The sequence below is a fragment of the Zea mays genome, chromosome 4, assembly GCF_902167145.1.
Source record: "Zea mays cultivar B73 chromosome 4, Zm-B73-REFERENCE-NAM-5.0, whole genome shotgun sequence".
Taxonomy (NCBI): domain Eukaryota; kingdom Viridiplantae; phylum Streptophyta; class Magnoliopsida; order Poales; family Poaceae; genus Zea; species Zea mays.
The window spans coordinates 204,467,439-204,484,943 of record NC_050099.1 but is presented as its reverse complement, the minus strand read 5'-3'; the positions used below and the strand labels follow the sequence as shown (position 1 = coordinate 204,484,943).

The 17,505-nt window shown below is 56.0% G+C and overlaps 2 protein-coding genes across 2 annotated transcripts; one reads left to right on the top strand and one right to left on the bottom strand.

Moving 5' to 3' along the window:
* Positions 1-1,465: 1,465 nt before the first annotated feature.
* Positions 1,466-5,474, bottom strand: LOC103654477 (calcium-transporting ATPase 10, plasma membrane-type). Its single transcript, XM_008681307.3, has 5 exons — positions 2,904-5,474; positions 2,667-2,825; positions 2,392-2,563; positions 2,002-2,303; positions 1,466-1,894 (listed from the first exon to the last, which is right to left on the bottom strand). The coding sequence occupies exons 1-5, from the start codon at positions 5,088-5,090 to the stop codon at positions 1,652-1,654; spliced, it is 3,063 nt and encodes a 1,020-aa protein (XP_008679529.1). The 5' UTR covers positions 5,091-5,474; the 3' UTR covers positions 1,466-1,651.
* Positions 5,475-6,610: 1,136 nt separating this feature from the next.
* Positions 6,611-10,493, top strand: LOC100384478 (uncharacterized). Its single transcript, NM_001177009.1, has 3 exons — positions 6,611-6,898; positions 7,594-8,016; positions 8,738-10,493. The coding sequence occupies exons 1-3, from the start codon at positions 6,773-6,775 to the stop codon at positions 10,286-10,288; spliced, it is 2,100 nt and encodes a 699-aa protein (NP_001170480.1). The 5' UTR covers positions 6,611-6,772; the 3' UTR covers positions 10,289-10,493.
* The last annotated feature ends 7,012 nt before the right edge of the window (positions 10,494-17,505 follow it).

The following is a 17,505-nucleotide window of genomic DNA, read 5'->3' as shown; positions in this document are numbered from 1 at the left end:
GTCCAACTCAACAGGAGTGGTCCGATTAAGCGAGAGTACAACATAGCAATCACATGACGCAACCAAGTTCTTACGACACAAATACTGTGTCATGTTGTCAGGGCGCAACCAATGCTCATCTAATGCCATAACTCAACTGATAATAACATAGACTAATCAGTGTGTCCGAATATCCACTGTACAATTTAATCGCTCGACGTGAGTCTGAAAGCTCAACGCAACTCAAATATTTAGAGTGATTTGAGTATGTACAATATAGCCTTCACACGTTTTAATAATTTCTGCCAATTATCTACTACGGGAAATAAAAGCAGAAAATAAACTCTAGAACTAATGCATGAACATAGCACATCAGGTGTCACAAGCATTTTACCATATTCAAGCATGTATTTTTGCACTAATTATTTGCGACAGGAAATAATTAATGAAGATATAAATTGCGACAGAAAAACATGCTTAGTTTTATTTATTATTTGCGTCATTAATCATGAAATATCATAGAATTAATAATAGGGAGCATAATTATAAATCTATATAAATTCAGCCGGAATTTTATTTATATAAAAAAACAAAAATGAGATTAGCAACTAAGTCGAATTAAATCAAAAAATGCTAAGGAGGCGCTATTATCCTATGTGCATAAGCGGTCTATGGATCCCACGACCATAGCTTTTTCTGTTGACCGCACATGCAATATGGCCATTGCATGTATGCACCTCATGCACTTTGACTTTGACTGGATCTTTTCTTACTTTGGTTGGATGAGGTAGCTGCTTATTCGTGGCATGCAGATCCGGTTTTTCTTCTCTTTCCCGCACGTCCTTATCAGGATTGGTTCACAGCCCATAGCTGCCACCCACGCGGTTACACTTTCGCAGCTACCAGAACCCTTTGATTTCTAACGTAGGCTCTGATCTAGGCCTGCTGCAGCTGCAGGCTGGAGGCCGGTGTGAGCACGACGAGACATCGACGGCTCACATGCGTGGCCGGCTCTGGCGTTCCACAAAAAAGCAACGGAGGCCACTGCAAGGGCCGCCGCACCGCCTGTTCTTCGAGAACAGTAGATCCAATCGACTTAGAAAGACATGCAAACATACCACTCCATTACGTAGAGGGAGAATCGAAGCCTGTCGCGTAGGACAGTTCAGCTAGGCCGGAGACCTGCCGGCTTGATGTAGAGTTGATGCAGATCTGATCCGCAGCAACGTCGCGGTAGAGCGTGCTGATAACGTGTTGAGAACTACGTTACCACGGATCACCGGATCCGCTCCCTTCCCTTCCGTCAGCAGTAGAGGCGCGAGAAGATGTAGAGAATCCGTCTCCCTTCCCATAAGCACGACAGAGAAAACACACGAGACACTGGATACAGGGTTGGACCTCTGGCCTCTTTCTGATCTCTGTATTATGACGTGGTGTACATGTTCCTTATATAGAGATGTGAGACCCCTCAGGGACAAAGCAGGTATTTGCCCACATAACCCTAACTAGGGTTACTTAACAAGAATCACAGATGGATAAAGCCTGTTCTGTTCTGTTCTGTTCTTACCACAAAAAAAAAAGAATACTGCTGTTATAGACATTTCAAGCCAACAACTACTGCCCGCCTGCCTGCCTCCAGTTTCTCAACTCCGAGAGAGATCGAGAGGCCCGCCTACTCCACCGGCACCATCTTCACCGCCACGGCGACGGGCATGCCGACGAACCCGATGGCGACGCAGGCGCCCCACTGCGCGACGCTGAGAGGGGTCGTGTTGGCGAAGCTGCCCAGGCACTGGACGATCACGAACTGGAACACCACGGTGCTGCCGAGCACCATGGCGAACACGTTGTTGTCTAGGATGCCTCGGAGCACGTTCACCCTCTCCATCTCCCTCGAGCTCACCTCGTTGAAAACCTGCATTATATTATGGTTGTCAAGGTACTTCAGTGGAGTAGAGAGCGAGCTTCCCATGCAGACAGCAAAGACGAATGGAGAGAGCCTCCCGCTTGACCGTACCGTACCTGGCAGAAGACGAAGCAGTTGAAGATGATGGTGTTGAGGACGAGGTCCGAGTCGGCGCGGCGCTCGATCCCGAAGAGCGATTTCCCTCGAGACTGCAGGCTCCAGATGACGAGGAACTGGTACAGGGCCTGCCCCATGATGTTCCTCCACATGACGTTGCTGATGAAGTTCCCTTTCCTCCCCACGGGGGTCCTCTTCATCAGCTCGTCGTTCGGAGGCTCCGTGGCCAGCGCCAGCGCTCCCAGCGTGTCCATGATCATGTTCACCCACAGCAGCTGCACGGCTGTCAGGGGAGCGCTCCCTGGATCCACAACACAAGCAGCAGCAGCAGCAGATCAAGCAAGCATGCATGGCGACAGATTGCTTTCACCAGTTCTTTGGAAGCTTACCTATCAAGCAAGCTGAGGAGAAGTTGACAACGAGAGCGACGACGTTGACTGTCAGCTGAAACTGCACGAACTTCTGGATGTTGATGTACACCGATCGCCCCCATTTGGCGACAGTGACTATGGTGGAGAAGTTGTCGTCGAGGATAATGACGTCGGCACTCTCCTTGGCCACCTTCAAACAAAAAAACAAACAAACATTAGAAACAGACATCAGAAGAATTAATAGTGTAATAAGTCTACGAGAATGAATTGGAGTGAATAGTGTACGTACGTACCTCAGTGCCAGCAATGCCCATCGCAAGCCCAATGTCGGCTTCGTGTAGCGCGGGTGCATCGTTCGTGCCATCGCCGGTCACCGCGACAACTTCGTCAAACGTAGTTCGTAGATGCTTCACCAGGGTGTGCTTGTCAAGCGGCGAAGATCTTGCCATCACCTAGATCAAAACACCAGGTAGATAAGCATGAGTTCCGGAAATGTAGGCAAGCTATAAGTAGTTTAGCTATCTGCCCACCTGTATCTTTGGTATCAGTTCTTGCAGCTCTTCTTCAGTCTTCACTCTGAAGTCGGGGCCTTCAATGGCGACGCCGCCGTCAGTCAGGATGCCGCATTCCCGCGCGATCGCCTTGGCCGTGTTGATGTTGTCGCCCGTGACCATCCTGACGGTGATGCCTGCGGACCTGCAGATCGCCACCGACTCCTTCACGCCGGGACGGACGGGGTCCTTGATCCCCACGACGCAGATGCACGTGTACCCGTCCGTCGGGATCTGCTCGCTCGGGGAGAACCCGTCGCCGACGTCCACGTAGGCGAGGCACAGCGTGCGGAGCGCCTCGTTGGCGAAGCTGTCGATGGTGGCCCTGAGGCGGTCCGCGGTCGCGCCGTCCAGGGCGACGGCGCTGCCGCGCTCGTCCAGGTACCTGGTGCAGGACGCCAGGACGATCTCCGACGCGCCCTTGCAGTGCGCCCGCAGCGCGCCGCCGGGGAGCTGGATGACCACCCCCATCCTCTTCCTGGCCGAGTTGAAGGGCTCCACCTTGAGGAGCGTGCTGGCCTTGCGCACCGCCGCGAAGTCGCCGCCCAGGGACAGCCCGAACTCCAGGATGGCTGCCTCGGTCGGCGTGCCCAGGATCTCGCGCCTCCCGTCCTGGTCGAGCACGATGTCGCCGCCGGTGTTGTTGAAGGCGGACTGCAGGAGCATGGCCACGACGGACGCCGGCAGGTCGGAGGGCAGCGTCTTGGTCTCCACGGAGCTGTTCACGTCCCTCACCTTGCCGCAGATGCAGGCCTTGACGACGGTCATGTGGTTGGTGGTCAGCGTGCCGGTCTTGTCGCTGCAGATGGTGGTGGCGGAGCCCATGGTCTCGCAGGCCGCCAGGTGGCGCACGAGCGCTCTGTCGTTCATCATCTTCTTCATGGCGAACGCGAGGCTGAGCGTCACGGCCAGCGGCAGGCCCTCGGGGACGGCCACGACCACGATGGTGACGGCGATGGCGAAGAACTCGAGCAGCTCCAGCGCGTCGTCGCCAGTCCAGCTGAGCCAGGAGCCGTCGGCGAGCTTGCGCCAGAACAGGCTCTGCGTGAGCACCGCGAACGTGACGACGGCGAAGGCGAGGCCGATCTTGCCGATGATGGTGGCCACACCGTTCAGCTTGACCTGCAGCGGCGTCTCGTCGTCGCCGCCCTCGCTGAGCGTGGCCATCAGCTTGCCCCACTGCGTGCGCATGCCGACGGTGGTGACCAGCATCTTGCACGCGCCGTCCTGCACCTTGGTCCCCGACAGCAGGAACGGGTTCTCGGCGCTCACCGCCACGGGCTCGCTCTCCCCGGTGAGGCTGGACTCGTCGATGAGCATCGAGAAGCCCGACACGAAGAGCCCGTCGGCGGGCACCTGGTCGCCGATGGAGAGGTGCACGATGTCGCCTGCGAGGAGGTCGTAGATGGAGAGCCTCTGCCGGTACCCGCGCCGCGTGACCTGCACGGCGATCTTCTTCTTCTCCTTGTCCAGGTCCTTGAACTGCAGCGACTGGCGGTAGTCGCTGGTGGCGGTGACGAAGACGACGAGCAGGATGCTGGCGACGATGCCTAGCCCGTCGTGCGCGCCGTGGGGCCACCCCTCGGTGGCGATGCCGACGACTAGAGACACGAGCGCGCAGGCGGCGAGGATCATCAGCGTCATGTCCTGCAGCGCCTCCCACACGAAGACCCAGAAGCTGCGGGGCTCCGCCTCGGCGAAGCGGTTGACGCCGAAGAGCTCCTGCCGGGCCGCCGTCATCGGCTCGTTACTATCGTCGAGGCCGTCGGACGCCGAGGTGGACAGCCTGGATACGAGGCCGTCCACGCCGCCGTGGGACTTGAGCTTCTTCACGTCGTGGGTCTCCACGATGGCGCCCAGCTCCTCGGCGCAGACGCCGAAGCCGGCCGCCTTGACGTCGGCGGGGACGGCGTAGTCGCCCTGCGACGGCAGGCCGTGGATGAACTGGAGCGCGGCCTTGGAGACGAGCACCGCGACCCGCAGCTTCTCCTGGTTGGACCGCTTCATGGCGGCGGCCTCGGAGCGCTTGCCCAGGTTGGCGGTGAAGCGGAACCGCCTGGTGGGGTTCTTGACGACGCCGACCACGCTCCGCCATCGCCCCAGGGCCTCCTCCGACGAGTGCTTCGCCTTGACGCCCCCGAAGTTCTCGTTCAGGTAACTCTCCATCTTTGCCCGCGCGCCCAACCTCGCGCACACGGACGGTCACACCCTGAGTCGTCCCTGATCCTCGATCGATGATCTCTCGATCGGTCGCTCTCCTCAGGCTCAGCCCAGCTGCAGCATCCTCGGCGAGCTGCTCGGTCCCGATGCTGTGGCGATGGCGATGGGCCGGTCAGGACGTGCGAGATCGAGAGGAGACGTCGAGGCGTGGGCGCGTGGCAGTGGTTTGTTCTGGATCCGAACAGGACGGATGGCAGGAGAGTGATGGAGGGCAGCCCGTCGACGGAGCGACTGCCACCTCCCCCAGACCCCCACCACGCTCGGAAATCTGCCGGAATTTGTGGGCTGCCACTCCACTACCACTGGCCACTAGTAGTCATCAAAACTCTAAGGCCCTGTTTGGGAGGGCTCTGGCTCCTTTAAAACTGACTCCAACCGTTGCTCTTTTAAAGGAGCAGCTTCTCTGCTAGAGCCGATGTCTTTTACAAATCGTTTGACAAAACGGCTCTTTACTGAACGCCAGTGAGAGGCTGCGCGTGGTGGGAGAGGCTGCACGTGGTGCCTGCGCACTGGGATGGGCGAGGAGCCGGTGTGAGAAAAGGTTTTTTGGGCTCCGGCTTTTAGGAGCTAAACTGGCTTCTGCTCTCTTTAAAGAGCTATTTCAGTAGACTCGTTTGGGAGAGCTCCGTCGGGGAGCCGGAGCTGGAGCCACGGGAGAGCCGTCCCAAACGGCCTCTAAAACGCCGTAGCCCGGCTCGGAGATGCATGCATGCAGACATGCAGTCTGCAGACGTGTACTGTCACAGTGCAGAAAGAGTCAAAGAAGACTGACAGGCCGCGTCGAGCGTTGAAGCCCAGTATGAGAGTTAGTGGGCCGGATTGGACCCAGTAGGAGTTGGTGTATTTTTCCTTTTCCCGGCGAAGTGAACTCTGTGTCGTTTTTGTTAGGAAACCCTAATGAATGGGCAAATACCAAATATGTCCTTGAAGGATCTCATTTCTATAATATATAGAACATGTATCTCTCTCATAATAAAATAGAAGAGAAAAAGATCAAAGGTCCAACCATAAATTGTATTTTTTATGTTCACTCTATCGTGCTTTTGAGAAAGAAGACGGGCTTCCACAACATTTCGTGCCTGTACTACTTACATGAGTGACGGAAGTGGATCTGACGATCCAGATAACATAATTCTCAACATGTCACGACAAAACAAACCAAGAATGTCGACATGAAAATATGTATGTTTTCATGCAAGAAACTAACAATCCTGGTCGATTAATATTGGACTGAAATGAGCAATCCAATTTTATATTAGCAAGCAAAACTATGGCGACTAAAAGGGATTAATTGGTTTGTCTCTAGTTTTTCATATTGGTGCTAAAAGGGAACAAAGGTCATAAGCGAATGACACATGGGACAGCGACTCCGGCCCCACCATGGCGGAGCGCTGGAGCCGGCGTAACTCCGGGCCCATCGGTCGGCAGGTCAGTCAACCGCGCTCCCCGGCCCCCAGTGGCTCGTAGAACATTCGAGAACCCCTCGCCTCCTCCCCCAACGATAAAATCCTCACCGCGCCGCAACGCATCTTCGCCCCACAAACCCTCGTCTCGTGCCACTTTCTCAGTCCCCTCTAGCCGCCGCCTACCGCTCGCGCTCTCCTCGCGTTCGGGAAGGTCGTTTCGCCATGGCCTCGGAGACGGAGACGTTCGCCTTCCAGGCGGAGATCAACCAGCTGCTCTCGCTCATCATCAACACCTTCTACTCCAACAAGGAGATCTTCCTCAGGGAGCTCATCTCCAACTCCTCCGATGTGAGTGGGTTTCACGCTCCCCCAGACGGCCCGATCGTTCTTCTCTCTTTGCGGTTTTAAAGTTAAAATAGACTACTACGTAGACTAGATCTGTGCGCTAAACCCTCCAACCGTCCAATCGATGGGTCGGAGTCTTCATTTGATTTGAATCTGGTGGTGATGGGTTATATCCTGTTGCTGCCGGCGCTTTTTAAATGCTCTACATGCTGGATTAGACGTCTGCCGTAAATCTTATTGGATCGGTTTTGTATCTCGGTGTCTAGTTATCATTTATTATTATCTGCAAGTTCTGTGACGGCTTTCAGCAATCTATTCTACTCAAATTATGTTTTAGTCACTGAGACTTGAGATCGTTATTATTTACGATGAGATGTTTGAACATAGCATGTGTATTAGGGGGATTTGATCAGTGTGAGGCCATTAAATTATCTGTACACTTCGTTTTAGTTTAACAATGTGCTAGTCTAGAATCTGTAGAAGCTGCAGTGTGTGCTGGGTGGGACAAAACAGTATAACTTGATTGATCAGTATGATATCATTAAATTGTCTGTACAATTCGTGTTTTGTTTAACAAATCTGCAGTGGGTGCTGGGTGGTGACAAAATACATTTGAAGTCCCTGTGCTCTTCTGGGATGATGGTTGAATCAAACTACTAAGCCACTAACCTTGATGTCTCTCTGCTGTTTCCAAACAGGCCTTGGACAAGATCAGGTTTGAGAGTTTGACGGACAAGACCAAGCTGGATGCACAGCCAGAGCTGTTCATCCACATTGTCCCCGACAAGGCCAACAACACGCTGACAATCATCGACAGCGGCATTGGTATGACCAAGTCAGACCTTGTGAACAACCTTGGTACCATTGCGCGGTCAGGCACGAAGGAATTCATGGAGGCACTTGCTGCTGGTGCTGATGTGTCCATGATTGGCCAGTTTGGTGTCGGTTTCTACTCTGCCTACCTTGTTGCAGAGAGGGTTGTCGTGACCACTAAGCACAATGATGATGAGCAGTACGTGTGGGAGTCTCAGGCTGGTGGCTCCTTCACTGTCGCACGTGATACCTCTGGGGAGCAACTTGGCAGGGGTACAAAGATGACCCTCTACCTCAAGGATGATCAGGTATAGCAGAAATATACTTGGATCATGTTTTTGCATGTCAGTGTGTTAGTTTCTATTGCCATGCAGCCATGGTTGGTTATTTACTGTTTAACATAGCGCTCATGGATTGCACTGCCAATGCCTTTTGGCTATAGTAGCTTTGTTGAAATCCCTTACCTATTATGTGGATAGTGGGTTTATTTCTAAGCTACTATGGAAATTGTGCTTATGTTCTGTTAGGTTGACCAAATGTAGAAATATGAAACGAAAATGACTGACTGATTTTGACTGTAAATGTGGATGGTAAAAGTGATCAGTGGTTGCCTTAAATTTATGGTTGATTGGTTCATCGTAGGATTATCAGGAACTAGTTTTTTGTTTATTGCTGTTGAATGATATAGTTCCCTTCATTAATTTGATTATTAGAAAAATGTTTCTTTTTGTTTTAAATCTGGTGGGCACGTATTCAGAATTGAGCATTGATATGATATTAAGTTATGTACGAAGATATGATAATAACTGTTCTGTTTAGAGTTGTTCAAGTGAACAGGTAATTAGGTTCAACCACTGGGCACTGATTAAAAAATATATTTTCACTTGCTGTTGCACTGAACATTCGAAGAAGAGTTTGTGTGTGCATGTATATGATGTATCTGCTAGACACTGCTACTTATTTTTACTGTTTGGCTATTTATAGGTCTGGACTCGTTCTTACAATATATATGACTTTTATTTTCTGCAGTTGGAGTACCTTGAGGAGCGCCGCCTCAAGGATCTGATCAAGAAGCACTCCGAGTTCATCAGCTACCCAATCTCTCTCTGGATTGAGAAGACCACTGAGAAGGAGATCTCTGATGATGAAGATGAGGAGGATAAGAAGGATGAGGAGGGTAAGGTTGAGGATGTTGATGATGAAAAGGAAGAAAAGGAAAAGAAGAAGAAGAAGATCAAGGAGGTTTCTCATGAGTGGCAATTGGTAAACAAGCAGAAGCCAATCTGGATGAGGAAGCCTGAGGAGATTACCAAAGAAGAGTATGCTGCTTTCTACAAGAGCTTGACCAACGACTGGGAGGAGCATCTTGCCGTGAAGCACTTCTCTGTTGAGGGCCAGCTTGAGTTCAAGGCTGTACTCTTTGTGCCAAAGCGGGCCCCCTTCGACCTCTTTGACACCAGGAAGAAGCAGAACAACATCAAGCTCTATGTGCGACGTGTCTTCATCATGGACAACTGTGAGGAGCTGATCCCAGAGTGGCTGAGCTTTGTCAAGGGTATTGTTGACTCTGAGGATCTTCCCCTCAACATCTCTCGTGAGACTCTCCAGCAGAACAAGATCCTCAAGGTCATCCGCAAGAATCTTGTCAAGAAGTGCGTTGAGCTGTTTTTTGAGATTGCGGAGAACAAGGAGGACTACAACAAGTTCTATGAGGCCTTCTCCAAGAACCTCAAGCTTGGCATCCACGAGGACTCCACGAACAGGACCAAGATTGCTGAGCTCCTGAGGTACCACTCGACCAAGAGCGGGGATGAGCTGACCAGCCTCAAGGATTATGTGACCAGGATGAAGGAGGGCCAGAACGACATCTTCTACATCACTGGTGAGAGCAAGAAGGCTGTGGAGAACTCCCCGTTCCTTGAGAAGCTGAAGAAGAGGGGCTATGAGGTGCTGTTCATGGTGGATGCCATTGACGAGTATTCTATTGGACAGCTGAAGGAGTTTGAGGGCAAGAAGCTCGTCTCTGCCACCAAGGAGGGCCTGAAGCTGGACGAGAGTGAGGATGAGAAGAAGCGCAAGGAGGAGCTCAAGGAGAAGTTTGAGGGCCTCTGCAAGGTCATCAAGGAGGTGCTGGGCGACAAGGTGGAGAAGGTGGTGGTCTCCGACCGCGTGGTGGACTCCCCCTGCTGCCTGGTGACCGGCGAGTACGGTTGGACCGCCAACATGGAGCGGATCATGAAAGCCCAGGCGCTGAGGGACTCCAGCATGTCTGGGTACATGTCCTCCAAGAAGACGATGGAGATCAACCCCGAGAACGCCATCATGGAGGAGCTCCGCAAGCGTGCCGAGGCTGACAAGAACGACAAGTCCGTTAAGGACCTTGTCATGCTGCTGTTCGAGACGGCGCTGCTCACTTCTGGCTTTAGCCTCGACGATCCCAACACCTTTGGCAGCCGCATCCACCGCATGCTCAAGCTGGGCCTGAGCATCGACGAGGACGAGGAGGCTCCGGAGGCTGACACCGACATGCCCCCTCTGGAGGATGACGCTGGCGAGAGCAAGATGGAGGAGGTCGACTAAGCTGGGTTTATTCTTATGGAGGAAAGAGAGAGAACATCGGGTCTGTTCTGTGGGTCTTACCACTTATGCTATTATGCAATCTGTTGTTGGTATGCTAGTGCTACTATTGTCTCTGCTGTCTTCTAGTTAATTTTGTTGTTGTTTTGCGTGGTCAGTTTCTCATCGCATCAGTGGTAGAAAACATTCACCTGTGGGACTAAAAAAATGTTTGGTAATTGGAACGCATCGCCAAGTTCTTCTGTTCTTGGTTCTATTATATGTAAAGGTGATTTGCTTTGAGAACTTAATACGTTAGTACGGTTGCCTGAAACGATGGAGGGCATGAGAGCTCGCCGTATTCCTATGTAATAACAAAATGTACATATATTTTGTCATCCATGATGGTTTAGTTCGCCAAAAAAAATATGTATGTATTGTAACCTCCGTAAGAACTCAATCAAAGGTTGCATTGAGGCGACGTCACAATAACTGAAGCAGCCAGACAAATGAGTAATAATTAGTTCTGTGGCAGGAATGGATTGGTGTAATGTAAATGACAACGTAATGGTTTCCACTTTGAGGGCTAGTAAAACCCCAGTTTCACAAGTGAACCCCAGTTTCACAAGTGATTTCTATTTTCTCTAGAAAAATTAATTCATTTTTCATGGAAAAATAGAAATCTCTTGGTAAATTAAGGTTCCCAAACTAGCTCTAAATAGGACAACAATAATATAGACATAATTAGTAGCAGACTAGCAGTAACTAGGTAAAAGTGTAAAACTGAATCTATCTAAAGTCTAAACTGAAAGTAATATTGGTATAATTACTTGCAGTAATTTAGTAAAGTACTATATTACCAGCTGGCTGGCTGCTACCTAGAGCAGATCAGCATCCAAACAAAATGTATCAGCAGCAGCACCATCTTCGTCCATGTATCCAGTTGCTTGTTGGGTTTGTTGTTGACTTGTTGTTGTGCTTGTGCTGCAGCAACACCATCTTCTTGATCATCACTATCCTCTTCTCCAATATCTTGAGCTGCTGTATTTCTTGAACGCTTTTGTCGAGGACCATAATTAGGGGTACCTTCAAGACGCTTAATTCTCAGCTGGTAACCCCCATCAGCATAAAGCTGCAGAGGCCTGATGGGTGCGATTAAGTCAGGGATCAGTCCATACGAGCGACTCGATCACGCCTCGCCCGAGCCTAGCCTCGGGCAAGGGCAGCCGACCCCGAAGGGGTTTCCGTCTCGCCCGAGGCCCCCCTTCAACGGCGGACACATCTCCGGCTTGCCCGAGGCCTTGCCTTCGCTAAGAAGCAACCCTGACTGAATCGCCGCACCGACCGGCCAAGTCGCAGGAGCATTTAACGCAAAGGAAGCCAGGCCCTGCCAAAGGCACCATAGGAAGCTCCGCCCGACCCAGGGCTCGGACTCGGGCTGAGCCCCGGAAGACGGCGAACTCCGCTCCGCCCGACCCAGGGCTCGGACTCGGGCTAAGCCCCGGAAGACGGCGAACTCCGCTCCGCCCGACCCAGGGCTCGGACTCGGGCTAAGCCCCGGAAGACGGCGAACTCCGCTCCGCCCGACCCAGGGCTCGGACTCGGGCTAAGCCCCGGAAGACGGCGAACTCCGCTCCGCCCGACCCAGGGCTCGGACTCGGGCTAAGCCCCGGAAGACGACGAACTCCGCTTCGCCCGACCCAGGGCTCGGACTCGGGCTAAGGCCCCGGAAGACGACGAACTCCGCTTCGCCTAATCCCCGGGGCTCGGACTCGGCCTCTGCGGACGACCTCCGCCTCGCCCGACCCAGGGGCTCGGACTCGGCCTCTGCTGACGACCTCCGCCTCGCCCGCCCCAGGGGCTCGGACTCGGCCTCTACGGACGACCTCCGCCTCGCCCGAGCGAGGGGCTCGGACTCGGCCTCTGCTGACGACCTCCGCCTCGCCCGACCCAGGGGCTCGGACTCGGCCTCTGCTGACGACCTCCACCTCGCCCGACCCAGGGGCTCGGACTCGGCCTCTGCTGACGACCTCCGCCTCCCCCGACCCAGGGGCTCGGACTCGGCCTCTTCTGACGACCTCCGCCTCGCCCGACCCAGGGGCTCGGACTCGGCCTCGGCCATGGAAGACAGACTCGACCCCGGCTTCGGAGGAGCCTCCACGTCGCCCAACCTAGGGCACAGGCCAGCCACGTCGACAGGAAGCGCCATCATCACCCTACCCCGAGCCGACTCGGGCCGCAGAGAACAAGACCAGTGTCCCATCTGGCTAGCTCCGCCAGATAGGCAATGATGGCGCCCCGCTAGCCCCGTGACGACGGCGGCTCTCAGCTCTCTTACGGAAGCAGGGCGACGTCAGCAAGGACACAACCGTTCCAACAGTTGTCCCTCCGCCAGGCTCCGTTGCTCCTCCGACAGCCACGACATCACGCCAGCAGGGTGCCAAGATCTCTCCGGCTGCCACATTGGCATGTACTTAGGGCACTAGCTCTCCCCCCGCTAGACACGTAGCACTCTGCTACACCCCCATTGTACACCTGGATCCTCTCCTTACGCCTATAAAAGGAAGGACCAGGGCCTTCTTAGAGAAGGTTGGCCGCGCGGGGACGAGGACGGGGACAGGCGCTCTCTTGGGGCCGCTCGCTTCCCTCACCCGCGTGGACGCTTGTAATCCCCTACTGCAAGCGCACCCGACCTGGGCGCGGGACGAACACGAAGGCCGCGATATTCCCACCTCTCTCTCGCCGGACTCCAGCCTCCTCGCTCCTTTCCCCCCTTCGCGCTCGCCCACGCGCTCGACCCATCTGGGCTGGGGCACGCGGCACACTCACTCGTCGGCTTAGGGACCCCCCCGGTCTCGAAACGCCGACAGTTGGCGCGCCAAGTAGGGGCCTGCTGCGTGTTGACGAGCAGCTTCCCGTCAAGCTCCAGATGGGCAGTCTCCAACAACCTCTCCAACCCAGGACGGTGCTCCGTTTCAGGAGTCTTGAGTTCATGTCCCTCGACGGCAGCTACGACATGATACTCCTTCCACCGCCGCGCGACAACGACAATGGCGGCCGACAACCCGCCCTCCGGTGGCGGAATCGACGACGTCTTCCCCGCGCGGTGGAAGAACGACATTCGAGCTCGCCCCGTCCTCTCCCCCGCCAACGGAGGAGGAGGCGGGGCAACCAAGGCCGGGCGGGAGGCCGCGCTTCGTCGGCTGTCGAGCGAATTGACGTCCCCAGCGCCCCAACAGAGGGCGCGTCGGGCGTCGACCTCGCGTTCGAGACGAAGGCGAGCGCCGTCCCCCCGCGACACGCCAATCCCGAGCAAGTGGACGACTCCAGCGAGCTCGCGGAGGGCCTGCAGGACGTCGCCCTCGTACCTAGGACGACGGCGCGATCAGCCCCCGACGTGACTACATCGCCCCTCGTCGACCGAAAGGTACTGACTGATTCCCATCCTACATTATTTCGACTCGGCCTCAACCCGCCTAGCGACCTCGCTTTGGCGGGCGCTCTCGTTGAGGCGAGTGCAACCCCTCTGGGGTTTCGTATGCGGTCGCCTTGGGACCGGTTGACGGACGTCTCGACCTACGGGCCCTTTGGGTCCGAGGAAGATGACGATCCCAGCATCTGTTGGGATTTCTCTGGATTTGGCAACCCCAGTGCCATGCGGGACCTTATGACCGCATGTGACTACTGCCCCTCCGACTGTTCCGACGGTAGCCGCAGCCTTGACGACAAGGACTGCGGCCCAAGCTGCGAATGTTTCCACGTCGAGCTAGGGGATCCCTCCGAAGGCAACCACCTCGGCATGCCGGAGGACAGTGATCTCCCTAGGCCGGCGCCTCGCGCCGACATCCTGCGGGAGCTAGCTGTGGTCCCCGTTCCGGCGGGGGGTCACGACCCACAGCTCGAGCAAGTCCGCGGGGCGCAGGCCAGGCTCGACGAGGGAGCAGGAGCACTTGAGTCGATCCGCCGGGACGTCGGGCAGGTATGGGCGGGCCAGCCCCCGGCCGGAGAAATACGTCACCTGCCCTAGGGTTTCTAGCACCGCGTCGCCAACGACGTCAGGGTCAGGCCGCTACCCGCGTCCAGCGGGGTCGGTCAGAACCTGGCAGCCGCAGCAATGCTCATCCGCGCGATGCTGGAGCCATCGACCACCGAGGGTCGGCGAATCCAGGGAGAGCTCAAAAATCTCCTGGAAGGCGCTGCGGCCCGACGGGCCGAGAGCTCTGCCTCCCGGAGGCAGGGATACCCCTCGGAACCTCATGCCGCGACTTCCCGATTTATGCGGGAAGCCTCGGTCTACACCGGGCGCACGCGCAACACCGCGCCTGCGGCCCCGGGCTACCTCGGCAACGAGCACCGTCGTCGCGACCGTCGAGCCCACCTCGACGAAAGGGTGCGCCGAGGCTACCACCCCAGGCGTGGGGGACGCTACGACAGCGGGGAGGATCGGAGTCCCTCGCCCGAACCACCCGGTCCGCAGGCCTTCAGCCGGGCCATCCGGCGGGCACCGTTCCCGACCCGTTTCCGACCCCCGGCTACTATCACAAAGTACTCGAGGGAAACGAGGCCGGAACTGTGGCTTGCGGACTACCGCCTGGCCTGCCAACTAGGTGGAACGGACGACGACAACCTCATCATCCGCAACCTCCCCCTGTTCCTCTCCGACACTGCTCGCGCCTGGTTGGAGCACCTGCCTCTGGGGCAGATCTCCAACTGGGACGATTTGGTCCAAGCCTTCGCCGGCAATTTCCAGGGCACGCACGTGCGCCCCGGGAATTCCTGGGACCTCCGAAGCTACCGGCAACAGCCGGGAGAGTCTCTTCGGGACTACATCCGGCGATTCTCGAAGCAGCGCACCGAGCTGCCCAACATCACCGACTCAGATGTCATCGGCGCGTTCCTTGCCGGCACCACCTGCCGCGACCTGGTGAGCAAGTTGGGTCGCAAGACTCCCACCAGGGCGAGCGAGCTGATGGACATCGCCACCAAGTTCGCCTCTGGCCAGGAGGCGGTCGAGGCCATCTTCCGAAAGGACAAGCAGCCCCAGGGCCGCCCGTCGGAAGAGGCTCCCGAGGCGTCTACTCCGCACGACGCCAAGAAGAAAGGCAAGAAGAAGTCGCAAGCGAAACGCGACGCCGCCGACGCGGACCTTGTCGCCGCCGCCGAGTACAAGAACCCTCGGAAGCCCCCCGGAGGTGCCAACCTCTTCGACAAGATGCTCAAGGAGCCGTGCCCCTATCATCAGGGGCCCGTCAAGCACACCCTCAAGGAGTGCGTCATGCTTCGGCGCCACTTCCACAAGGCCGGGCCACCCGCGGAGGGTGGCAGGGCCCGCGACGACGACAAAAAGGAAGATCACCAAGCAGGAGAGTTCCCCGAGGTTCGCGACTGCTTCATGATCTACGGTGGGCATGCGGCGAATGCCTCGGCTCGGCATCGCAAGCAAGAGCGCCGGGAGGTCTGCTCGGTGAAGGTGGCGGCGCCAGTCTACCTAGATTGGTCCGACAAGCCCATCACCTTCGACCAAGCTGACCACCCCGACCACGTGCCGAGCCCGGGGAAATACCCGCTCGTCGTCGACCCCATCATCAGCGACGTCAGGCTCACCAAGGTCCTAATGGATGGGGGCAGCTGCCTCAACATCATCTACGCCGAGACCCTCAGGCTCCTGCGCGTCGATCTGTCCTCCGTCCGAGCAGGCGCTGCGCCTTTCCACGGGATCATTCCTGGGAAGCGCGTCCAGCCCCTCGGACGGCTCGACCTTCCCGTCTGCTTCGGAACGCCCTCCAATTTCCGAAGAGAGACTCTGACGTTCGAGGTGGTCGGGTTCCGAGGAACCTACCACGCGATATTGGGGAGGCCATGCTACGCGAAGTTCATGGCCGTCCCCAACTACACCTACCTGAAGCTCAAGATGCCGGGCCCCAACGGGGTCATCACCGTCGGCCCCACGTACAAACACGCGTTCGAATGCGACGTGGAGTGCGTGGAGTACGCCGAGGCCCTCATCGCCGACATGGAGAACCTCTCCAAAGAGGTGCCAGACGTGAAGCGACATGCTGGCAACTTCGAGCCAGCGGAGACGGTTAAGGCCGTCCCTCTCGACCCCAGTGGCGACGCCTCCAAGCAGATCCGGATCGGTTCCGGGCTCGACCCCAAATAGGAAGCAGTGCTCGTCGACTTTCTCCACGCAAACGCCGACGTTTTTGCGTGGAGTCCCTCGGACATGCCCGACATACCGAGGGAAGTCGCCGAGCACTCGCTGGATATTCGGGCCGGGGCCCGACCCGTCAGGCAGCCTCTGCGCCGATTCGACGAGGAGAAGCGCAGAGTGATAGGCGAGGAGATTCACGAGCTAATGGCAGCAGGGTTTATCAAAGAGGTATTCCATCCCGAATGGCTTGCCAACCCTGTGCTTGTGAGAAAGAAAGGGGGGAAATGGCGGATGTGTGTAGACTACACTGGTCTCAACAAAGCATGTCCGAAGGTTCCCTACCCTCTGCCTCGCATCGATCAAATCGTGGATTCCACTGCTGGGTGCGAAACCCTGTCCTTCCTCGACGCCTACTTAGGGTATCACCAAATCCGGATGAAAGAGTACGACCAGCTCGCGACTTCTTTCATCACACCCTTCGGCATGTACTGCTATGTCACCATGCCGTTCGGTTTGAGGAATGCGGGCGCGACGTACCAGCGGTGCATGAACCATGTGTTCGGAGAACACATCGGTCGCACAGTTGAGGCCTACGTCGATGACATCGTAGTCAAGACAAGGAAGGCTTCCAACCTCCTCTCCGACCTTGAAGTGACATTCCGGTGTCTCAAGGCAAAAGGCGTCAAGCTCAATCCCGAGAAGTGTGTCTTCGGGGTGCCCCGGGGCCTGCTCTTGGGGTTCATCGTCTCCGAGCGGGGCATCGAAGCCAACCCGGAGAAGATCGCAGCCATCACTAACATGGGGCCCATGAAGGACTTAAAAGGCGTACAGAGGGTCATGAGATGTCTCACGGCCCTGAGCCGGTTCATCTCACGCCTCGGCGAAAGGGGCCTGCCTCTGTACCGCCTCTTAAGGAAGGCCGAGTGCTTCACTTGGACACCCGAGACCGAGGAAGCTCTCGGGAACCTGAAGGCGCTTCTTACAAAGGCGCCTATCTTGGTACCGCCAGCTAATGGAGAAGCCCTCTTGGTCTACGTCGCCGCGACCACTCAGGTGGTTAGCGCCGCGATTGTGGTCGAGAGGCAAGAAG